Source organism: Sminthopsis crassicaudata, chromosome 4 (genome assembly GCF_048593235.1).
Source record: "Sminthopsis crassicaudata isolate SCR6 chromosome 4, ASM4859323v1, whole genome shotgun sequence".
NCBI classification, from domain to species: Eukaryota; Metazoa; Chordata; class Mammalia; order Dasyuromorphia; family Dasyuridae; genus Sminthopsis; species Sminthopsis crassicaudata.
The window spans coordinates 328,530,322-328,556,401 of record NC_133620.1 but is presented as its reverse complement, the minus strand read 5'-3'; the positions used below and the strand labels follow the sequence as shown (position 1 = coordinate 328,556,401).

The following is a 26,080-nucleotide window of genomic DNA, read 5'->3' as shown; positions in this document are numbered from 1 at the left end:
GCATTTACTGTTTTTATGGGCTAAACAATTATAAATGTTGACAATACCTTTTAAATTTTGCACTCTAGAAAAAATTCCTTATGTTCAATCCTAGTTATGGCTCTTGGAACAATAATGTTTAGAACAATGAGTGTTTTTGTGTTAAGGCTTGATTTTAATCTAAGAAGAGAAAATTCATCTAATAAAAAGAAGACAACACTTACAGTGGGCACACTAAAAATGCATTAGGAGTATAGTAATTTACCTTATTAGAAGTCATTTTGTCCATTTTCAAGAAGTTATTTGGGTACAGTTTCCTAATGTGATGGCATTACATAATACAGAAATATCATATCTTTTACAACATGAGAAATATAGCAATACACAAACACTATTTTTATTTAATTTCTTTATTTTAAATTTTTACTGTTATAGAACACATTTAGAAATGAAGACAGACCAATAAAGTAATTTAAAACTAGAAAATAGATGTTATGTCTTGAGATAGAGTTTACATTGCATTCAAACTAAATAGATATATCTGGGGAATCATATTCCAAAACTGAATTTACTAGCAAAGGAGATATGAGCTAATTTTGAACCTAACACAATAGAAGCAAATAGTGTGAATAGGCAGAATCTACATAAGTAAACATGCAAGAGAATTTGGGCTAAATCTAGATAAAAACAGACTGAAAAAAAGTAAATTTTCAATCATGCCAATTTTATGGGCATATTTTAGCTAGATAATCCTTACTAATAAACCTGGACAATTCATTTATAAAAGCTAATATGACCTAAGTATCCTAAGACAAGAAAGAATCAAGAACTCTAAATGTTGGATCAGAGGAATTAGACTCTACAACAATTCTGCAGAGATTTGTTTTTTCAGGTTGTGACCAATGCATTCTTCTAATTTATATTATCATGGAACTATTTTGATTATATTTCTTAATAAACTTTAATTGTCTATTAGCAGGCACTGAGAAATCATAAGTTTCTTTTTCTGAAATCTAAAGTTTCAATCTAGCATATTTTAATTATTCCAATTTCTCTTTATGTGAATCAATTCTTATTCTAGATGAAGCATCAATGAGATCGTATAATTTTAGGGACAATAACAATCTGACAAAGGGACCATAGTCTATATAAAAATTATTGCAATCCTACAAAGCATTCTGAAGGTAGTCACTAAGTCAATGTAAGAGTGTGCTGCAATGGAATTTCTCTTTTTTCTAGATAATTGAATTTATTATACAATAATTCATCATGATTATCTTCCTTTCACTCTAAAACAATCCTTATCCCCATAATCTCTTAATCACTAAATTTACCATACATAAATATAGCTTTCAAGTATTGTTTATACAATTACCAAGGATAAAAATATTGTTTAAAATAAACTACGTACAGTAACCATGTGGACTTATAATGTATAGAATTTTTCATTGATAAGGGGGAAAAAAACCTTTTTAGCTGAAAAACCAAAAGTGTGAGTTTTGAGCCTTAAGAAAAATTTTGCTCCAATCTACAACTCAGACATTCCATGTTATTCAATGGTGGCAGATAAAAGAGTCTTAGGGAGAATAATATTTTCTTTGGCCATGAGATCAAGTTTCAAACCATGAACAGCCATGAGTCTAAATTTTAGGTATGTACAGCTATTTTTTTTTTTGATTCCAAAGATAAAGTTTAAAAAAAAAAAAAGATTTTACCTGTCAATGAATTTATCACTCTTTTAACCCTTCTATACATTACAATTTTCTGGTGTCAATGAACATAAAATTGGTTATTTCTGTTCCTTCTTTCTATCTTATAGCATGGAGAGAGTAGCTAAGGATGGCAATCATAGGTCAAAATGTTAAGGGGACCCCAAACCATTGAGTTTGTTTCCCATGAGCCCATCGTCTCAAAGCTTATCAATGATTTCAGTCTCACTGCTCATACTCTGAAAAAGATGGCATTTGTCTCCATTTTTTTCAAGGGTGAATAAAGGCAAAAATCATTTTGAGCAATTTAGGGCTAATGAAGCAAACACCATGGGGATATTAGGTGGTACTTTTCCAAGTCTTTAACTATAATTAGTATCTTAGGCACATTAATAAGCAAAAGATAAATGAATTCTGGGCTTAAAGTAAAATATGTAAGTTCAAATTCTGATTCTAATATTAACTACCCATAATTACTAGTAGCTTTGTAACCCTGGACAAATCACTTAGCTCTGATATTTAGCTTCTTTTTTTTTTTCCTGTAAAACTTTTTTTTTCCTGTATATTTTTTCTCCCAGGTTGTTGTTAGGAAAGTGCTTTGTAACTCATAAAGCACAATATAAATGAGTTCTAGTTATTACGACTTTACTGCTCAGTGGCTCCTTCACTGGATAATGGCTAAGGACAGTAAAAGGGATAAAGTTCAGAACTGTCCATTTTGTTCCCTCAATTCAACATTTCTAATGGACTTTGAAACATTTTGATGCAAGAGATTATTGATTTTCTGTTAATCAGGTTCCTCTTCTATCTTTGTCCCTATCCAGGTATATAGTAACAAAAATTGCTTTTCTAAATTCTCATTCTCTTTTCAGGTTATTTCAAGCCACTTGCCTTAGGGGGACTGTCTTGAGAAAACTTGGGTTGGTGGAGTAACCCACTTGTAAATTGCCAGTGCCACTGCAAGCTACATTTGAGATTCTACTGAGATTCTATTTAATTGCAGAAGAGCTTTCTGATATGGTGTTTCATCATTCTCATCAACTGTGGTCTTGGTCATTTCATCAGGATTTTCACTACTGCTAACGATGGCAACAGCACTGAATGACCTTCTTCTAACCTTGGTTTCAGTCATTCCTGATCCTTTGCCTGAGGATGTTTTCTCAAGGTTGTGCAGCTGCTGATCTTTCCAGTCCAATTGCTTGGCACTGCAGAACGGAGCATATACCTCAACACTTCCCTCAAATTGTAAGCAGTTTACCTTGTAGTATTTTTTCTTCACTTCTAAAACATCATTGAATCTGTGGCCCCAGAGAATTTCTCGAGGCACATAAGAACTTCTTGATTGGTGGGAAGTCCCAGTGGAATCCCCAGTATAAGTAAATGTCACCAAAATCTCAAAGTTGTCTTTGGCTACAGCTTTTCGATCAAGGGCATACAAAGGGCTTTCATGATCAATTTCATGGACAATGGTCACTGGTGTCACAAGGATGATCTGGTCATTTACCAGTTTTAAGTCCTTAAATCCCATCGTCATCCGTCTTTCACTATCTTCCACATAGCGAAGTAGCTGAGCTCTCACTGTTCCCTCTACTACATGATTTGGCCGAAAATCACCAATGCGCCACATAAGGCAAAGTTTCCCATCTCTCATGCCTATGAGGGCAAAATAACTGAATCGAATAGTTTGGGCTCTCTTTCGAGCTGTTGCCATTTTGGCCAAGGCAGCTCCAATGATGAAGGTGTTTATGATGCAGCTCAAAATTGACTGGAGTATAACTACAAGGACTGCAACAGAACACTCTTCAGTGACACAGCGAGAGCCATAGCCTATAGTGGTTTGAGTTTCAAGGGAGAATAAGAATGCTCCTGTGAAAGTATGGACATTGTCAACACAAGGTGTGATGTTTGGATCATTTAACAGATCTCCATGATGAAGGGCTATTACCCAAAAAATCAAGCCAAAAATCAGCCAAGAGAGAATATAAGATAAAGAGAATATCACAAACATATGGCGCCATTTGGTATCCACAAGAGTGGTGAAAATATCAACCATGTAACTCCCCCATTCTCCAAAAATATGTTTAAAGTACACATTGCAACTACCATCTTTGTGGAGCAATCGTCTTCTTGCTCTTCGCTTCTCAGTTATAATGTGCTCTGGATGGCAGTTAGTGTACTTGGGCACATTCCCCTCCATGTTCACAATCCGATAGTTGCTGCCATAATAACTCATTTTGTTATACTCTCAGATCATCCAGCAGGGTAGTGGTTTGATGTTACTGCTTTCAGTCAAAACCTATAAAGGGAGATAGAAATATATTTAAACTATGTTATATAAGCAATATAACTCCATTTTAAGGACATAAACAGTCAGGATTAATTATGCATTTAACTTTAAAATGACCCAGTTTAAAAAAAAAAAACAAAAACAATAACAACAACAACAAAAAGCAATCATCCAGTAAGGGAAAATAGCAAGTTTATTATGCATCTATATTATTTTGGGAAACTTCAGAGCTATTCATGATGTATTACCCTGAGGCACAACACTGCTTTCTCTGATATGAAATGACTAAAATATTTTGCTTTCCTTTATGATACAATACTCTTGTGTTCAAAATATTTGGAAATGTTTCCATCTAGCTACAATTAAGAAGAAATACAATTATTACAAGACTTTTTTTCTAAGATCTCCATAACCCTTCCAAAATATTAAGCTTACATTTGAGAATACACATTTTTTTCTTTTTAGGCAATTCTCTTAAAATTCAGCTGTAAGAAAGGAAAAAAATACTCCACAAACATCAAACATTTTCTCCACTCCAGACTCCATTGAAACTTACATACAACTGTAGATGCCCAGTCTCTATAGCTGATCAAAAGAAATTTTTTCACTTTTCCAGCACGTTGTCTGTTCCTACTCTTCCCGAAAATACCTTGTTCCTTGATGGACTTTTCCTGACAGAGAACTAAATTACATCTCAATGAAATGGAACTTGCTTTTCCAAAGATCCGCCTTTAGGTGTGTTTGAGAGATTCTGTCTTATGCCTAGGGGAGGTAAAACCACTCCCAGGTGTCTTTCAGTAAGGTGTAAAATTGCTTTTGCCTTTGTTCCATCACACTCACTCATATTTTGACACTGCCAACTCTTCATTTCCCTTTTGAAAGGGAGGAGAAAATTTTGCCAAAAGGGCTAATCATCTTTCTCTCTTAAAGGGAGCATGCTGGATTTCTTCTCTACTGTGGCTTCTTCTCTACATTTCTCCAAATTTAATTGGTAAAACTATCCATTCTACTTCCAACTACATCACTGCTCTCACTGGTTCTCACCTTTTAAAATAGTCACTAAAATATCTGTAGGAAGTTTAACTTATCAATAATTTTGTTAGCCCAAATAGAAATCATAGAGCTGAAAATTCTACACCTGAAAGTGAAAGTAAATATTTTTAAGTAGATATTTCCTTCCTATCAAGATCAAGACAGAAAGTACAATAACATCATGACATCATTCTCAATTTTCTACAGTTTTGATTTTCTGGTTATTCCATCTACAAAATGGTTTGCTACTTTTGATTGTGCTTTTAATCTGTTTATACCTGCATGGAGAATTAAGAGGAAGTAATTGGCTATCATTAAGTCCTAGTTGTCATAGAGAAGAGCTAATCCAATTCCAATTGATTAATGATGGACAGAACCAGCTACATCCAGAAAAGGAACACTGGGAAATGAATGTAAACTGTTATTTTTACCTTCTGAATCCAATTCTTCCTGTGCAACAAAAAATTCGGTTCTACACACATATATTGTATCTAGAATATACTGTAATATATTTAACATATATAAGACTGCTTGCCATCTGGGGGAGGGGGTTGGGGGAGGAAGGGAAAAAATCTGAATAGAAGTAAGTGCAAGGGATAATGTTGTAAAAAATTACCCATGCATATGTACTGTCAAAAAATGTTATAATTATAAAATAAAATAAAAATTAAAAAAAAGAGAGAGAAAAAAAAAAAGTCCTAGTTGTCAAAGCCCCTTTTCTAGTGCACAAAATGATGGAGGGATTGTTTGGTTTAACAACTCCTTACTGAGCACTCCAGTTTCCAGCACTGAGCTCTGCATACTCTGAAATGGTTAATGTACCTATCAAAAAGCATCAGTTTACTCCCTTGTCTCAGGATCAGGCCCACTCTACAATAAACACTTTGTTTGATGGAACATTTGTGTGGGATAGACTCTGCTTACATGCTTACAAGCTGAAAATCTTTCCCATGCCAAGAAACCAGTTAGGCACACATTAAAGGTTTGTTGTTGTTTTTTTTTTTTTTTTTCCCCATATCAATTTGGAGTAGTTACATCATCTCCTTTGTTAGCATTAAAATAAAGTTATGAGGGGTACAGTTTTGCACAAAAGACATGAATAGTTTGCTGTTAAATGCTCCCTGGATTTTCCAAATGCTTTCTGGAATATTACAACATTGGAATATTGGAAATATTCTGGCAATAATTTATCTGCATCATGAGCCATTAGTTGAAGAAAATCATGTGATCTGCCATTTTATAGTGACATCATCCAAGGACTAGAAAGGTAATACTATTTTCAAGCTACACTCCACTCTATTTTGCCCTAATTAAACAATATGTGAAATTAAAATAAAAAGTATTATCAAAGACCAATGCAATTAGAATTTAGAATTGTGTTTATTTTCATCCTGACTGATTCCATTTTTATATGAATCACAAATATCATAAGCATGAGAGAAAGAAAAGGAACAGTTCATAAAACATAAGTGATTTCTTGACTGTCCTTTTATACCATCACTAGAAGTTCTTCTCTGAAATGATTTTCCATTGGAATCACTTAGAATTCAGGTAATTTTAGTAGCAATTTCTTCTGAGCCATTGTACTAAGTCATAATGCTCCTACCAAGCTATGTTCTTTTATGCGCTTACATTTCACATGTTGGCTGTCAGTTACCATATTTGAGCATTTGAATGGTTTCTTTCCAGAATTTGTCATTTACATGGAAACAAGCCAAGGCCAAAGGAATTCCGTTCTCTCTTTTTTTGAAAGAACTTACCACCTCCCCCCTGCTATGGTTTTGTTTTTTTGAATCATCAGGATTTTGCAAATTTCTGCACAATAAGTAAGCTTTTAAACTATCTTTTCTTTTTTATTCTCTGTCCATTTAAATGATGAATCTCTGAATGGATGTGTTCAAAAAGATCAATCTCCAAAGTCCTTTAGCTTAATACAAATCATACTAAATAAACTAGTCTCTCTCATACACACACACACACACACACACACACACACACACACATACACACACATTCACAACACATCAATAAAACAAAACAAAATAAAATCTTTAATGACAACCAATTTTTTTTCCAGTGGGCCGGGATTAATAAAGAAGATCCTATTGGGAGACTAGTTAACACTAAATTTATTTCTGTGGGCCTGCTAGATTGACATGTGAGGTCAGTCTGCTTTAAATGTGCTTGCCATTGTATCACTGAGTTCAAGACTGGTTGGCTGGTTTCTTTTGAAGATTTTTATGACATAAAATAAAATATTGACACTTTTATTTAAAGTCATTATGTCCAAATTTTCAACGTTATCATCATAATCAGAAAGCATTTTGAAAGACCTCTTTCCCATGATGCCTTTTGTTTTCTTCATCACATCCATTTCTGAATATTTCCCTTTCCCTCTCCCACATGGTAAGCCACTCTTTATAACAAATATTTCAAAAGAGTAAAAAAAAAGCTTAGAAAAATAAAGGCAAGAGATCAACCATTTCTGACAGAAATATAAAATATTATACACCCATGATCCCCCATATTTGCAGTGAACAGAGTTACAATTTCTCAATTCTTCCTTAGACATAATATAATAACAATATATTCAGTTTTCTTTTATTACTCTATCTTATATTTATATAGATTTCCCCCTTACATAAACTTATTTCATTCTATAACAATTCATGATTTTTTTGTGTTTCTTGAATTCTTACACCATTTCTTAAGGCACAATGACATTTCATTACAAATTCAGGTATCACAATGATTAGTCATTTGCTAACACCAAAAAAAAAAAAAAAAAAACAAGTGCTACTGTGTAGTATTTCTCTTTACATGACAAGCTTCCTGACCTCTAGGAACTTGTGGTGTTTATTTTTGCTTAAAAAGTGCTTCCTTTATGGGAACTAGAAAATGAATCAAATAAGTCTGGGAAACCATAGCACATAAACCTACAAAGTATAGAGTGCATCATTTCCTTCCCTTCATCCCCCCAATTCCGTTTCTACACCCCCAATTCTGGCTTCAAACTACACCAATGAATTAATTCATTCATTGAAAGAAGAAAACAAAGTCATTCTTATCTACTCTTTAGGGAGTTGTTATAGGTTGAGCATAACAATCTAATTCACAATTAGTGGCATTGAATTACATTGAGGTTTCTTTCAGAGTATACTGCAAACATAAAATATATTAGTCATTCTATTTTGCGCTCTCATCAACTGACCCCAAATTTATAAGATATGTACATTTTAAATAAATTAAGTAGAGAAGAATACTTCTGAAATGAAAAATATAAACCATTCTGCAACTACTAGGAGCTACTTTTGATCATCAGCTTTCTTTTTTTTTTATTGCTTTTTTAATCCTTTCTTTTTTTTTTTTTCTTCTCCTTTCCCTTCCCTTCCATTTTTTCCTTCCTTTTTCTCTTTCTTCTTCTCTCCCACCTTATCATTTCTTTTCTCTGTCTCACTGTCCAAGTCATCCAAGCAAGTCAATCCAATGCATTGGCCATATATAGATCTGATACCATTAATGACTGGCAAGGGAAATCTGGCCTGTTCTGCTTCTAACTTGGGCTGATTTGTCTTTCCTTAGGAAGGTTTGTCAAGACTTCCTTTCTCCTGGGTCCTACCATATTGGTACTGGGCTTAGTGTGCCTACTTTATCCACTTTAATTTTACAACATCTTAGAATTCCTGAGCTCAAGAAATTTACTAGTCTTATCCTTTTTCAGGATTATAAACATTCAATAGCAAACTGCTACAGTCTTCTTGTTCCCAGCAGGGATTTACAGAGGAGGAAGGAGAATGAAGCACTTTGTGGGCAACAATCAGTTGGTGTACTATTCAATAAAAGAGGAATAGTGTGAAAAGTGGATAGTGGGAGAGTAAAAAGAAAAATGCCTGAGATGCCAAAGAAATTCTATCTACAGTAATAAAGGAAGAAAAAGAAATTTAATTAGCATAAGGGAAATTGAATTTAAAATACTGCTTTTTAAAAGTTATCTAATGATTTATTTAGAAAATCTAAAAAGGAACTAAAATGAATTTAAATAACAATTTTGGTAAAATTATATAATACACAGTAAATGCACATATATCTGTGCATTGTCAACCCCATTCTTCAAAAAATTATTCAAAAAGAGACAGAAAAATCTACTGAAAATAACTAGAATATTCATAAAATATTTGAAAATCATTATACCAAGGTACATCAAATATTACCAAGGTACAACAGAATAAATAAAAAAAATTACCAAAGTACATAAAACTCAACTATAAAACATTTTAATATAATTTTTAAAAATATCACATGGTAAAAAATAATTGCTCATGAATATTTTGAGCTGATATAATCTTATCTATTATCTTCATTATTTTAAAATAATTTTGTTAACTAATCAATAACATATCAAACAAATGACTAAAGAATTACTCTATAAAGATAGAAGAATAAAAATATAACAAAATACATCTGGAGGAAAATTGAATTAAAAAATCTCAATAAAAACAATGAAAAAATGGAAAGAAAGCCATAATAAATTTCAAACTGTATTACTAAGCAGTAATATCAAAAGAAGTAATCATCAATTGATTTTAAAAGAAAGCAACATAAGTTTGAGAATCCATAGTAACTTAGACCTCTTTCACAAATCAACTAGTACAAGAGCAATAGTAAGATTATATGATGATCAATTCTGATGGATGTGTTTTTTTTTTTCAAAAGTAAGATGATTCAGACCAGTTCCAATGGTTTTGTGATGAAGAGAGCCATCTGCACCTAGAGAGAAGACTGTGGGGACTGACTGTACATCACAACATAATATTTTCATATTTTTTGTTGCTGCTCTCTTGAATTTTATTTTCTTTCTCATTTTTTCCTATTTGATCTGATTTTTCTTGTGTATCATGATAATTGTGGAACTATGTATAGAAATATTACATATGCTTAACATATTTTTGATTACTTAAAGTCTAGGGGAGAGAGTGAGAAGAAAGGGAGAGGGAAAAAATGAAATGCAAGATTTTGCAAGGATGAATATTGAAAAATATCTATGCATGTTTTGAATATAAAAGGTTTTAATTAAAAAAGAAAAAAATTGAACTATTGCATGCCTTGCCAGAATGCCTATTACATAAAAAACTGATTCAAAGATTAACAATAATAAGTCATTCTGCAAAAGATAAATGATCAAAATATATGAACAGATAATTTACAAAGGAAGAAATAGAGGCTGTCAACAATCATGGGGGGATGGGTCATATAATTACAACTTAGATAAAATACTTAAACAACTCTATCAGGTTGGGAAAAATGACAAAAAAGAAAAATGAAAAATATTGAAAGGGTAGTGGATGAAAAAGGCACATTAATGCTGGTGGTGGAGCTATGAATTGAAAGAAAAGGAACAAGCATTTATATATTGTGTCTACTGTATTCTTATTCACTGTACTTTGCACATTATATTTGCACTTACAAATAATACACCTACACATATATATACATACGTATATTAAATTTAGACATGTAGGATATATAGGATATTATAAATATGTGTATATATGTGAATATAGATAGATATGATAAGTTATAGATATAGAGAAGATATGCATGGTTCAGTTCAGTTCACAGTCCATGGACCTTAGCATGCCAGCACTGTCATGGAGTTTTCTTGACAAGAATTTATTTTACACTTGAGGAAATTGAGGCAGAGAAAAGTTAAGTGACTTTCTGAGGGTCACAGATCTAGAAATGGAAGAAATGTGTAAGAAATATTGAAATCACCCTTAAACATTGTCTTTTAGCTTCCAGGCCCAACGTTCTATATCCTGCTTCATTTGATTGACAAATAGAGGATTTGTCATTGGCAAGGGATAGAACCACTTTGTCTTCTAAAATTGAAGCAACAGAAGAAGGAATTATAAATAATATTGAGTTTATTTGAAGTGTGAATTTGGTGAAGGAAGAGAGCTCTGGAGTGAAATGGAAATTGAAGTACTCTATTGAGGAAAGAGGAAATATAGACAATAAGTGACTTAAGAAGAGAATAGGTTTGATACAAATATCATGGGAGTGTGATAGAGTTAATCAGGAAAAAGTACAAAACTGAGGAAGTATAAATGCTTAATTGATCCCAATGTGTGAGTGTGTTTATATGTGTGCACACCCATGTGTAATTTGTAGCAGTTCCAGTCAGAATACCTGTGTGATTTCTGCCAATGTCATTCTGAAAGACAGGAGAATTAGAGAAAGAATTTGATGGATTTTCTTTCTCCAGAATAATTTTACCATAATAATAAAATTATTTTAAAATATGAATATAATTTATGGACCTCTGTTTGAAAAATCATTCAATCTTTGCATCTTTTGACCTTTTAGGAAAGAACACTTAATATTATCACACTGTCTAAAAGCAAATAAATATAGTAATATGAAAAAGGGATATTTGAGACATAAAGACATAATAACATCAGAACAAAATGAATATTTTCTTTCTAGATCGCCATATCATAACCATAAATGGGATCATAAATTTATAGCAAAAATGGACTTTTAGCTTCTAACACATAAATTTAATCTAATACAAACTAACACACAAAACTAATATGACTTGCTCAAAATCACATACATAATAATCAGAATGCTCTTATTTCTGTAATAGAATTGATTTAACTTTGTATGAGTCATTCACTCAGCATTTTGATAATAAATCTAAAAAGTAATCTATAGTATCATACCATCCTGAAAAATTAAATTTTAAAGAAAGTCAGACTACAATAAATTCTATTGAGTGTATCAATAATCATGAAATATACAGTTTCAATATGATTTTAGTCTTAACATCAGTTTCTATCACTCAGTGGAGGAAGGGATGCATTAAAGATTTCTACCATCACCTATTTTTAAGAAAATTATATAACACTGGATATTTTTCCACATGAAAGCAAGAGGAAATAATGAAACATGAAGACTTGAAACTTTGAAAGCACTTTCATAATGGATTTTCTTTCAAACTATTTTTTTATTACTTTCTTATTCTTCCATGCAATGGAAAGACACATGGCAAATGTAAGTAAGCAGGCTGAAACATATTACTAATAATTGCCTGTGCCAGAAGTTGTGTAAAAAGCATCAACAAGACATGTATGACTGGAAAAAGAAGTAGACCAGTCATGTAACAAAAATGGGGAATATCAGATAAAAAGCTCAAGTATTTAATTAATATTCAAGAAATATTAGGGCAATATTCAGATGTTCCCCAGCATGTTGTATAAGTTACTTTTGGGGGATTGATAGATATAGATGGGACTGATATGGATTGAGGGGACTTGGAAAGACTATGATTCAAATGATTGGGGAGTGTTCACACAAAAGAGATGGTGGATTTATCAAAATGTTCTCACTCTCCTACTAAAATCCTACTATGTTACGTCACCCCAGACATAACCTTCCTTCATTAAGTTAAGCTATTTCAGTGTTCCATAAGTTTTGGGAAGTCCTTCCAAGATGAAAAGTCTTTAAGCATAAGTTTGTAATGGGATATCATTTAACTACCAATTCAATTAAATTAAGAAATAAAATGTGATCAACTATCCATTGGCCACCAATTCATAAAACTATCTGCTAACATGTAAAGTGCTTGTACACACCAAAATGATGGTGGAAGGGGTGATACCCCAAAAGAATATTGGAGTTATGAGCTGGTGACATGAGTCATCTCAAGAGAATTTATAGAGATAGCCTCCAAATCAAGGACAAAGATTTTATTATATTGCTAAGAATCAGCTACATTAAGAGAAGTTAGCAAGGAAAGGGTTTTTAGGGGTTAACAAGGAAAAAGACAAGTTCCCTAGTGGTACTCACATTTAATCAGGAATAAGATGTCTTTAAAAGTGTGGCAAGTTGAGGATGGTTATGGGTCTAACTTTAAAAAGGAGTTTAGGTTTCCAATAGGCATTAGCTAGTTTGATGCTTAGTAAGTAGATGATCCTCAAAAGGAGTTAGCTATAGCAAGGAGAAAGATATCATAAGGCATGAGTACATCATGACAGGCTTGCCATGAAAAGGAGTTAACTATAATAAAGAGAAAGATGCCATGAAGTGGGAGTATGCCATTGGCTGGTTGGGTAGCCCTGGAAAGGAGTTAGCTATATTAAGAACTATTCCTTTGACCAGTGGGCTAAATTTATAAAGAAGTTAGCAGAAGACCTATAGTATGAGCAGATCTTTTATAAGGGAAATATAACATAGGGGTTTGCCATCATAACTTGGCTTTTTGATTAGATACAGTAAAGGTGAAGTTTCCAGAGACCTCTACCTCTATGAGACTATAAGCAAAAGTACACTTGAACAAAAGATGTACTTAAGGAAAAAAAAAGGCCCTCTTGCTTATTGTCCTTCATTCTCGAAGAGTTCCAAAATCATATCCCAATATTACAGTTCAATTGAAGTATGTCTGGCTGTGGCTGATCAGACCAGGAGTTTAGAATGTTCTTCCAAAGGCCAGACAAAATTATTTCCTATGAATAGTTGGGGTGGCTTCTCTAACTTTGAATATCTTGCATTTATTCTGAGCTAATTCAATTCTGCTTTTCTCACTTTCTCTGGCACACCATGCTGGGTAGTCTTGTGCTAGTGTCTCCCATGTCATACAATTAATTTTAAAGTTCTTAAAAGAGACCTTGAGAGTATCCTTATATTGATTTTTATGTCCATCTTGTGAGTACTTGCCCTGTGAGGCTCCATAAAATAATCTTTTTGGCAATCATACATTTGGCCCATTTAACTCTGAGCTGATCCTATCAGTGTTCTTCTCTGCTTGCCTCAGTAAATATTATAATCCTATCAATGTTGCACTTTCTCTGTAACTTCTACTGGGATATCCAGGACTACATCATATATTAGTCATATATTGTTATTAATATTATACTATCAACCATATATTAAACTTTGTCACCCTCTATTTCATGAGATCTTTCTTTGTAGTATATTGATAATATTGAAAGCTTTTGACTGTAACTCCTACAGTTTCTTTTCCTCTACCTCAAAATGTCTCACTATCTTTGCTTGTTTTTTTCTTCCACATATGAAAGAAAGAAGTGTTATTTCTGTTCAGGACCAACTACTTCACCTAACTATTTGATCTCTCACTTCTTGATGATAATGCTTTATTAAAATTTATGAAAAATAGAAGAAAACAAACAACTAATGGGCAATAAAGAAATGAAGATATAAGATGCAGTGATGGAATAGAAGATGACTATATAGGATACATGGGTAAATAAATGGTTTTTTTATTTTAATTTTAATTATGGGTAAACCTTAATATATTTTTAGGCAGATTAGGAAAGAGTTGGTTCAAATCAATATATAGTTGAATATACCTATTATTCACCAGGTACTGTTCTAAGCATTGGTGAAACAAATAAGAAAAAAAAAGAGCATACAAAAAGAAGTTGGAAAGAAGTTAAGTTGGAGTTGTTCCATGGAGTTAAGATCAAGCAGAGCTACAGATGGAAAATGGAATGGGTTGCAAAGCACAGGTTATGTGATTTGGGTAGAATTTAATGTTCTGTTCAGTAGTAGAATCCTGAATCAGTATAAAGGAATCAATTGAACATCCTACTGCAACCCCATGGCTTTTAGTCCTCTAGCAGCTACAATCACACAACCCTGTGTTCCCTCAACTTGCCAGTCTTGAAGATTCCATTACCATAACTCTAATCTTTTTGGTCCCCTTCTTCTTTGCTCATTTGAGGATTCAGGAAAAACAAAGATAATAAACATTTCTGAGTTTTCCTGGCTACACACTCTCCCTATAGTTCCTTCTCTTTCCTATCTCTTTAGAACTACAGGGATTATAATATCTTTACATCAATAATGTCTAGCACTCTACCTTGCTGATGTAGTTGCTTAAAAATGAGTAATAAAGTGCAGTTTGAGATTATTGAACAATAAATATCCAAGCCAGTTGATGAATTTGCAGAATGTAAGGAACAGGTAACAGATATGACAAGATATAAAGATATAAAGAAATGTTTATGAGGGGTTGTCCCTTTATCAGTTATGGAGAAATTTTTCAAATAACCTTGATAGAATTCGAAGGTAACAGAAAGTTTAGCAGAAGGGGAAGGCAGATTTATTGTGGAACACTGTGGAGGTAATGCTGAGGCCAGGAATTCAGGAAGTTAAGTCTTCCTCTCTTCAGGTCTGGCACTGTTGTGACATGGCTATCATGTCAATAATAGACATAAATGTTCAGAACAGTGAAATCGCTATATAGATGAAATTTATATGAAAATTATATTATTATTATTATTATTTATACTTTCAAAATAGGTTTTTGAGGATTTTTTTTGTATGGATTTGTGATTTTTTTTTTACTCTTCATATAAATGAACATTAAGAAATTGTTTTTAATTTATGATTTTGAAGAGTGGCTTAGGGACATTGGGATAGGTAATGACTTGCCTATAGCTACACAGCTATGATGTGTCTCAGACAGCATGAACACTAATTTTTCTTACTTTAAAGTTGTCTTTCTTGTACGAAGCAGGCATTTTAGTAAATATTTATTGAATTGAATGATGATAGCCATGAAACTTCTTACTTACTAGCTATATGACCCTGGGCAAGTCATTTAACACTATTTATAAAATGAATTGGAAAAGAAAATGTCAAAATCACTCCAGTGTCTTTGCTAAGAAAACATCAAATGGGTCACAAAGAGTTGGTCACAACTAAAATACTGAACAATAGAACCATACTTTTTAGGGGGATGGTTAGGGAGTTGTGAAGTAGGAGGCTGATTTCCATCTCATCCAGACTGGAAGAGCAAGAATTGTATATTTATGAATCTTAACCTATTCCTTATCAGCACAGGAGTTTTGACCCATTATATTTCCAACCTGATAACCTGATGAACCTTTTTTTTTTTTTTTTTTTTTTTTTTTTTTTAGGAAGCCCCTAACTCATTCATTAAATTGGCACCAGGAGTATTCTGGACCCAGACTCCCATGAGACAAATGTTAAATTTTCAGTGTGAGTTTTTATACTTTGGATATCAGAAAATGCTACAGATCACTTCCTGATTTATTATTTCATTGTTTGTCTACATTTAAGATTTAATGAAAATTATGCTTACCTGTCTGTAATGTGTTTTCAGAGAACTAGTTGTTAAATATATACCAGCATAGAACTTGAGCTCAGATGATTTACCAGCTTTAGCTTTCTCCCCCAGTAATAGGGATTATAGATAATATGTTAGCAAAACTGGCAGCTGTGGCCATATTAGAGATCTCTGTGCAACTTTAAGTGGGTTTTGTTTCTTTTCTTAATAAATGTTTGATAAGCCATATAGTTTCAGTGTATTCTTATAAAACTAAAACACTCTCCACAAAAATATTTTTTAAAATTAGCAGAAATTGGAATTATTGTATAGTACATAATACTTTGCTGAGTCTCAAAAAAGGGAGTCTAGATCAACTATCAATATTAAAAGCATTTGTTAAAACCTTTAAAACATGACTATAAATAGTGAAGGGTAGCAGACGATCTTACAGACTTGTAAAGTCAGTCTGCCTTGGTGCTTCAGTCTGCCCGGGAACAAGTCTCAGAAGCAAATATAGTGACATTTAATTCATGTAAGTAAAACCAGACCCAAGTAAAAACCGATGAGAAGTGGGGTAAAGCAGACAGAGGAGAGGGGGTGGGGAAGATTTGGCCACTGGAGACCTATGGAAGAAACCATGAAAACATTTGTTAACATATTAGGGAGACAGAAAGCAGCATTAGAATTAAACTGGATCAAAACACTTCCTTGCCCTAATACCATGTTCCCCACTCTATCCAAAATTTATCTCTAAAGCCTGTTTTGCTTTTTCTTCTGGTTTGCACCCTCATGAATATTTAGAGGGATATTTCCTCAATCTTAGTTTTTACAATAACATTGGAAAGGGAGGAAAAAAACCTATATATTGATGGAATTTTTCCCTTTTAAATATCTATACTGCTATCATTATTCCTCCTTTACTCCCCTTGGTACACATTAAGATGTTAAGTTTTATTTCAAAATTCAACTGAATCACTAAATTGCTCAACCTCTCTGTCCTGCTGTTGAATCATATTGCTAAGAATGATGAGATCTAGATAAGGTAACTAAATGAAATTAGGGTTAATTAAAGTCTAGTGGCAGGTTCGGGGTACAGGAAGTCAAATGGAGCTCCCCTGCAACCCTTTGTGATTTGGCGCAAGGATATAGTTAAGTGAGGTCTAGTGGAGGCACAAAGTCCCCTGTAAAGGAATTTACAGGCCCAAAAATGGGGTTTGGATATAAAGTTAAAGTCTAGTTAGTAAAAGGTGAAGGTAGAGATAAAAGGCACTAGAAATAGGATTCCACTGGAATCCTATTTCTATTTATGGAGTCTTTGCTTTCAGGCATGGTGCTGGCATGTTTGACCCTCTGCTAAGAGATGATTCCAGCTTGGCTCTTTTATAAGGAGAGATTTAGCTAAAGGGGCCTATGGTTGGAGTCCCAAATTGGTTCTTCCCTGGGTTTCAGTAAGATTTGAATTTGCTAGGTGAGGGTTGGGAAACCTGAGCAGATCATTAGAATGGGGGCTGGGAAAGCCCAAGTTGGCTCAGATCCCATGGGGGCTGGGAGAGCCTGAATATCTCCTATTGGAATTCAAACGGGTGCTTTTGACTAGGATTTGTGAATGGTCCTAGCTTCTTCAGCTATGAGGGGTTGGGAATCAGAAAGGAATCTTAAAGGAACCACAACCCGCATCAAGAAGAGCTTCATCATAACCTAATTCACTCATCTGATAAATTCAGGCAAAGAAGTTATTTGGCATTACAATTGTTTCTTAAGAGTTCAGTGGTCACTACACACCTGTCAGATTGGCTAAGATGACAAGAACAAATAATGATGAATGTTGGAGGGGATGTGGGAAAACTGGGACACTGATGCATTATTGGTGGAGTTGTGAAAGAATCCAACCATTCTGAAGAGCAATCTGGAACTATGCCCCAAAAGTTATCAAAATGTGCATACCCTTTGACCCAGCCATACTACTACTAGGCTCATATCCCAAAGAAATACTAAAGAGCGGAAAGGGACCTGTATGTGCCAAAATGTTTGTGGCAGCCCTTTTTGTAGTGGCTAGAAACTGGAAGATGAATGGATGTCCATCAATTGGAGAATGGTTGGGTAAATTATGGTATATGAAGGTTATGGAATATTATTGCTCTGTAAGAAATGACCAGCAGAATGAATACAGAGAGATTTGGAAAGACTTACATCAACTGATGCGAGTGAAATGAATAGAACCAGAAGATCACTGTACACTTCAATGTTGTATGAAGATGTATTCTGATGGAAGTAGATATCTTCAACATAAAGAAGATCCAACTCACTTCCAGTTGATCAATGATGGACAGAAACAACTACACCCAGAGAAGGAACACTGGGAAATGTAAATTGTTAGCATTGCTGTCTATCTACCCAGGTTACTTATACCTTCGGAATCTAATACTTAATGTGCAACAAGAAAATGATATTTACACACATATATTGTATCTAGGTTATATTGTAACACATGTAAAATGTATGGGATTGCCTGTCATCAAGGGGAGGGAGTAGAGGGAGGGAGGGGATAATCTGGAAAAATGAATGCAAGGGATAATGTTATAAAAAAATTACTCATGCATATATATTGTCAAAAATTATAAATAAAATTTTAAAAATCTTTAAAAACAAAACAAACAAACAAAAAAAGATATTTAGGGATAGAGGCTATGAGCAATTTGGGTGTGATCAGGAAAGGTTTCCAATAGAAGATGGTACTTGAGCTGTCTTTTTACAACATTTTTTAAATAAATAAATTTTAAATAGCTTTTTATTTTCAAAAAAAAAAAAAAAAAGAGTTCAGTGGTCAGAACTTTCAAACCTTCCTCCAAAAATCATTTCTACTATTTCCCAAGAAATAGTCAAAATGGTAGGCATATGTACACTCAGTCAGGTTGACTTAGTAATTGAGTTTTTCATATAAACTAGGTAGAAATGAGTAATGTTCAGAAAGTGTTTCTTGTTTTGATTATTTTTCATCTCTCTCTTACCAATTAAGAGAGGAATTTAATTAACAAGTTATTTAATTAACAATTAATTAACAAAATTAAGGGATTTAATTTTGTTGACAGAAGTAAAAAAAAATTGGGGAATATTCATGGGTAAACCAACCACTAAGGACAAATTTCAACACCCTGCAACTGCCATAGTATCCCTGATAAACCTTAAATATGTCCCAACAGTTGTTGGCTTTCTTGTTTATTTGGAACATTCTCTTTACCTAACCTCATTGTTCATTTAAAAACAAACAAACAACAATTATAATTGGGATATAGCACACAAACCATGGCTTCTGACTTTTTCAGTTTTAGAATTGAAATTATTCCAAAAGAAGTCTGATTCCTTTCCTTCCGAAGATGTCCTTCTTGTATGTTAGACCTGCCTGCAAATGTTTTTTTTTTTTTTTTTTTTTTTTTTTTTTTTTTTGATTAAGCTCTTCTCCATGCTTGAAATTACCCCAAGATTATTTTGATTTGTTCTTATTTCAGTTGGGACATTTATTCTAATGAAGAGTACTTAGGCAGAACTGCTCCAGGATCCAAAGGCAACAATTTTCTTAAAACTCAGTCTCTCCTGTGTTTAAATGATTCAACTTCAGTCAACAGGAAAACTGAGAATTCAACTTGAAAATAAAGCAGCTGGTATTTTCCACAGCTGTCTTACTTTCTAGGTTCCCTTTGGACTGTGGGTGAATACACAGAAAAAACACACAAAAGAATTTCAGATTATCACTAGAAGATATTATCACAAGTTAATGCTTTAAACTCATACATTTTCTATAATGTTCATTTATATGTCTAATAACTTTTGGTTTCTTACAAGAAAGAGCTTTCAAAAGCTTTCTGCTTCAAAGAGATAATAGAGGAGTTGTTAGTTGATTATTAGTCATTGTATTTAATTGACACCTCTTGATGTTTTCAACTAAAGTCACTTTTTTTCTACTATCAGGTAAGCTTTTGTTTCCATTGTAAAGCTTCAGAAGAATGAATCATTCTGTCAGAAGCTTAATGTTTTAAGTTTCATATCTGTTGGATACCATTATTGGAAATTCAAATTAGGTAGACTTCTTTTTAAACTTTAAATAATGCAAATACCAGTGCAGCTTTTTTTTTTTTTTTTTTTTTTTTTTTGAGGAGGGCAATAAAGACTCTTATCACCCACCCAGTGAGAGCTTTCTTTTTCACTATAATACAAGAAATGCACATTAAAACAACTTTACAACATTTCATACTGATAAAATTGGCAAAACTCACCAAAATAGATAAAATGCATTGCTGTTGGCAGACCTTCAAACAAGCCTTTTGGGGAGGTAGGATTTGTAGAGTGTCAGTACATAGGCAAAAGCTTGTGGAAGTGATTCATCAGTATACAATCACAACACTTATTATATCCTTTGGCCCATCTGTCTCTTTGCTAGGACAATATCTTAAGGTTATTACTAAAATAATTTTAAAGTACCTATGAATTCCAAAATATCCCTGCCTCTTTTATTTATAATAGGGGAAAATAGAAATAAGTGAAGAATGACTGAATAAACTGTGGTATGTTGATATAATGACAAACTATTTTGTGACAAAAATGACAAATATGAAGAAGACAAAGAGACTTGGAAAGATATCAGTGAAAAGACAAAATAGGAGAAACAGAGTAAGAAAAACAACACATAATACACTTATGAACTATATGTATAAAATAAAATTGTAGGATTTATTTATAAAATAAATAAAATTTATAAGGATCTAGATTGGGAGTGAAGGGAAGTGACTATTGTCCTTGATATATATTTTTAAATTTCTAATCAAAATATAACTAGCTTGGAATTTGTTTTTATTTTATATTTTTTATTTATTTATATTTTGTTTCACTTTTTCAAAATTCATTGTGTTATTAAAAAAATTGTAATGAAGAAGTCAAAGCAAATACCAAACCAATATAACTCTTTCTGGAGTGTTCATTCAACTTGAAAGTTTTTTTTTTTTTTTTTTTTTTTTTTTTTGAATGTCATGGATGGTCCACAAGATCAATTCAGATGATTCAAATAATTTTTTCAATCACTCTGGAAATCTGAATGTTAAGGTTAGTATGAGATATGTCTTATTGTTCGCTCATTGCCAACTCCCTGCGACCCCATTTTGGAGTTTTCTTAACAAGAATAATGGAATTTCCCATTTCCTACTCTAATTTATTTTACAGAGGAAGAACAGAGTCAGAGTTAAGTGACTTGTCCAGATAGTAATGTCTGAGATTGGATTTAAATTCATAGAGATGAATCTTCCTGATTTCAAGCCCAGTGCTTTATCCATTGCATCACCTACCTGCCCTGTATGAACCCTGCATGCAACAAGCATTGAGTGGAGGAGAAATGCCAAGAATGGAAAAGTTTTCTGGTAACTGGAAAATGTGCTGCAACAAAATTCAAGGAACCATGATTCCCTTTCCCTATCATTTAGGTTGAAGCAGTTACTTCAATTTTCTGCTTATATTATTAAATCTTGATTATCCATTCTAATGAATGAAATTAGTGTCTATATATTTGTATTTTTATATTTAAGATGCTATAAAATTTTCTGTGAATAGCAAACCTTTATCTGATAAAAATAAGCAACATTATCATTAACTTAAAACTAATTACAAAGCCATGTATGCTTACATACATGGTATAAATGAGTATGGTAGAATGATAGAAAGATCCTTGGACCCTTGCATGACAGCAAGGTCTTCTTTTTGTATCTGCTTCCTCAACTATAAAATGAAGGAATGGTGGATTGAACTAAATTAGTTCTGAGGTATTTTCCACATCTAAATAAATAGTTTCATAATCTGGTGTGGCAAATATATGTGGGTAGTTAGTTTCCTCTTTCCCCATCCATCTAAACCCCAGCTTCTTAAACTGATTTGCAGCCCTATATGGGGAATTATTACTGAATGTAGAGGATCATTAAATTAAAATTTCATATCATTCAATATTTGATTTGAATGACTATTTTTTTATATTCTTACATTGAGGATACATAAACTTTTTTTGAATGAAAAGGGGTTATGAATGGAAAAAGTTTAAGAAGCCTTCATGTAAAGCTCAAAAACAGATTTCTATTTAGGGCCACCTTACTTTAGTTCCTGAATTCCTATGCCTTCAAGAAAAGAGGGAGTATATTCAACTGAAGAGAAATTCAATATTTGATAATATGTTTAATGTTCCTATAGGGGATTTTGTAATGCTAGTCACTAAAACCCTTTATAGACAAAATGCATTTTTTTTTCACTTGATAGGATTTGCTTATTCTCAAGGATTTTACTTTGTTTTGGGATAACTATCTATTATTCCAAAGAATTTTAGATTTGGAAGGGCTTTGGAATTCCCCAAGTCTAGTCCCCTCATGGAACTTGGGACTCTATAGGTATTTTATTTTCCTCATCTAGAAAAGAAGTTTCGACCATGTGACTTTTGAGATCACTTCTAATTGTAGATTAGATTTAGATCTAATTTTTAGATCTACTAATTTAATCCATGACACTAGAAAGACCAAGGTACTAGTAAATGGTAGGGTACAGCCATTTTTTGAAGTGAGTAATCTCTTGAAAATAGGCTTTATGACTTCTTTCCTCACTATGTCAGGGTTACTCATGAAGATAAGCCCTGTAATTAGCATCTTCATCTAGACCTCCTTCTAAACATGGTGGCTAGCATATTGTAAGCATTTAAATACATGTTGCCTGCCTTCTTCTTAGCATTATACATAGAATAGGGCATTCAGAGAAATATATGACCCTATTAAACCAGGCAGATTTTCTCTCTCACTTTGCCTCCCAGTTTGTCTGTCTGTTTCCCTGTGTGTGTATGTATCTCTCTCTCTCTCTTAATATTTTCTTAATGAATAGTCAATTTCACAGTAATAATCATAGCCATGAATTACTATGGCAGTGACAGAGATGAGGTAAATGAGTACAGTATCATGATTAATTTTGATGGCCATTTGTAGGGAAATTGTGAAATATGCTGTTTGTTTTTGACACTTTCAGTTTCCTTTTTTTGGAACATCATTTTTCCTTGTGTGGTATGCTCTTTTCCCACCTCTTCAGGATCCAGATTTCTTTGTTTTCTTTCTTTCCTTTCCCTTCTATAAATATCTGTTCAAATGATTAAATCTTAAATTGATTCACAATTAAATTTAAATAATGATGCATATTTATCACTCTTTAAGGCTATTAATTACTATGTTAATGGTGAACTGAGGCCCTATTTGAATGAAAGTAAAAGGATGTAATTTGAAACATATAAGTTTAGCTACAATGAGTAGGAACTATGTTTATATGAGGGGTAGGAGGCAGAGTGCTGAGGGGAACAAGTAGTTGGTGATTGAGAAAGATTAACTTCCTCCCATTCCTAAACCTCTTAAACAACCTCCTGCTTTGCACATTCCTAAGATTAAATGACTACTTACAGTTATTACAAACTCAATGTAACATGAAAAGAAACAGAAGGCAGAATTCACAGCAAATACATCAGCATGAGTAAATTAGGTGATGGAATCTCATGAAGGAGCTTCTGGAAAAATTTGCATTTCTACTAGTGAGTTTTCCTGGATCCAAGTTAGCTCTCCAGCTTTGGTGTCTTTGAAAGTCATTTGGAAAGAAACCAATATCATAACAACACAAAGGGGAAAACAACTGAGGGCTGATGATGTCATAGGGCATCCTGAGGAAAGAAGGAAAGGATAACATTTTGGGGCACACAGATCTGAAAAAAAAATCTGGGAATAAATCATCCATGTGAGCAGAAACTTGACAACTGTAACAGAATTAGGATCAAATATAAAGGGTGGATAACAAAAGAAGTAAAGAAAGCAGAGTTAGTTTACTTTTAAACTCTTTGAGGGCAGGGGGCATTTTTTTTTTGAAAAGGCAGTATCCAGATTTGTTAGCTAGAGGCTCAGAACTCCAATTCTTTTACTTTTGTTCCCACTGTGTCCTTCCCTTGTTTAGGAAACATCTTATAAAATGCTGATGCCATTTGTACCAAAGAGAGCAGAAGGATCATTTGTATTTCTCTTCTCAAGGACATTGTTACCCTTATGGATAGTACTTGATCATCTCAAAAAATAAACATTAGATGGGGGGTCAGCAGGGCTGGGGCTAGGGTAAAGAAGAAGGAAGAATTAAAAAAAAAAAAGGAATTTATTTTGGTGGAATCCTAGCATCAAAAATGAAGGGAAAACTCATGCCATAGGCAGATGACTAAGGAGAATCTGTTTTTTAGATTAAACTGAAGATGAAAAGAAAATGGGCTGGGAGAGGAAGGAAAAAAAATTCCATCTTTTCTTTGCGATGTCCAGATGAAAAGGGCCTTAGTAGTTTAAAGAATGTAATGTTATTATTAATTATCATTATTATCACACCCTAGGAACTTCTGAGAGCAAAGGTGCACTTGTATTATGAAGATATCTCACTGATACTACTATTTGCAGAGGAGTCTTATCAATAATTATTAAATTTGATTATGAAACCTAGCAAAAATATGGGAAGCACAATGGACAAATGATTGGAAAGTCATAGAATATTGCTTATCAAAATCATCAATGAGGTGTGGGAGAATTCTGTTAAAATGCTGTTTATGTTAGTCAATCAGCAACCATTTATTAAGTACCTACTCTGTGCCAGGAAATATAATGGGCTTTTGGTTATAAGATAAAAATAAATAATTCCTGTTGACTGAAAGAAGCTGCATTATGCTAAAGGAATCAATGCATATATATATGTGTATATATACATATGCAAATTAAATATGAAATGATTTTCAATAACATTGATAGGAGGATGGGATAAGTGTCTCATATTGAATGTAGCACTTGAGATCATCTTTGAAAAGAAGTAGTGATTCTTACAGGCAAGGAAGGAGTTCATTGTAAACAGGGAGAGATTATAAATAGAATTCATGGAAAGAAAAGAAGGCTAGTTTGGTTTTCTCTAGAGTAATGTAGATCAAGAAAAGTAATCAATCTGCAGATTTATGTTGGATCCAGGTTATGAAGGGATTTAAATACCAAATAGAGGAATTGGTATCTGATTCATTGGAAGGAGGGAGAAAAAGTGAAGAGTTGAGTGTGACTCCAAGGTATCCTCTATAAGGAAAAAATATGAACTAAAGTAGGTGAGGTGTAAATGCCTTGGCAAATGCTGACTGCTAGTCCTCCTAGAAAGGTGACAGAGGTGAGAAGCAGGTAAAGGGAGAATACTAGGCAGGTTTAAAAACAGATTTTCCAAGAGACCAAGCAGGCATTTTTCTTTGCCTGTTAATACTTCTCAAGAGGAATCATCAGGGAATTAGTTTATGTACAGATGCTAGAAATATGAACCCTGAAGGACCTGTTACAGTGGCCAACCTATGTATCTGTGAGGCTGGTTTTCCTTTTTCAGGGGATTACAATGTTTTCTCTAAAAAATGTATTGTGTCTATCCTATTAGAAGAGAATGTGAAGAAATTCCTTAGGAAATAAATAAGAAAGGAAGAGCCTAAGTGGATAGGGGCCTTAGAAAAGACTCTATATGGAGAAGGAATAAACAGAAAAACCTAGAAAAATAAGATAGAGAAAGAAAGAAGTAATATTATGCATTTAGAACTTGACAACAAATATCAAGTTCCTATAATAAAGGATGATTCTAGATGCTCTGCAAACCTACTATTCAATAGTAAGAAGGATGGATTCCTAGGCAATAGCAAATAGAAGTGTTATTGTTGTTGTTCAGTCATTTCAATTGTTTCCAACACTTCCTGACCTCATTTGAGGTTTTCTTGGCAAAGATACTAGAGTGGTTTGCCTTTTCCTTCTCCAGCTCATTTTACAGAAGAGGAAACTAAAGCAAACAGGATTAAATGACTTGTCCAAGGTGACATAGTAAGTGTTGGAGGCCAGATTTGAACTAAGGAAGATGTCTTCTTGCCCTCAGCCCCAACACTCT

At 33.2% G+C, this 26,080-nt stretch overlaps 1 protein-coding gene across 7 annotated transcripts in view; it reads right to left on the bottom strand.

The window, feature by feature from the left end:
- Positions 1 to 373: 373 nt before the first annotated feature.
- Positions 374 to 26,080, bottom strand: part of KCNJ16 (potassium inwardly rectifying channel subfamily J member 16) — a 141,691-nt gene continuing 115,984 nt past the window's right edge. For all 7 annotated transcript variants that reach the window (XM_074260633.1, XM_074260630.1, XM_074260631.1 and 4 more), the window contains one exon: positions 374 to 3,984. In XM_074260633.1, the coding sequence (XP_074116734.1) occupies positions 2,653 to 3,921 (1,269 nt within the window). In that variant the 5' untranslated portion in view covers positions 3,922 to 3,984 and the 3' untranslated portion in view covers positions 374 to 2,652. The remainder of the gene's footprint in view (positions 3,985 to 26,080) is intronic.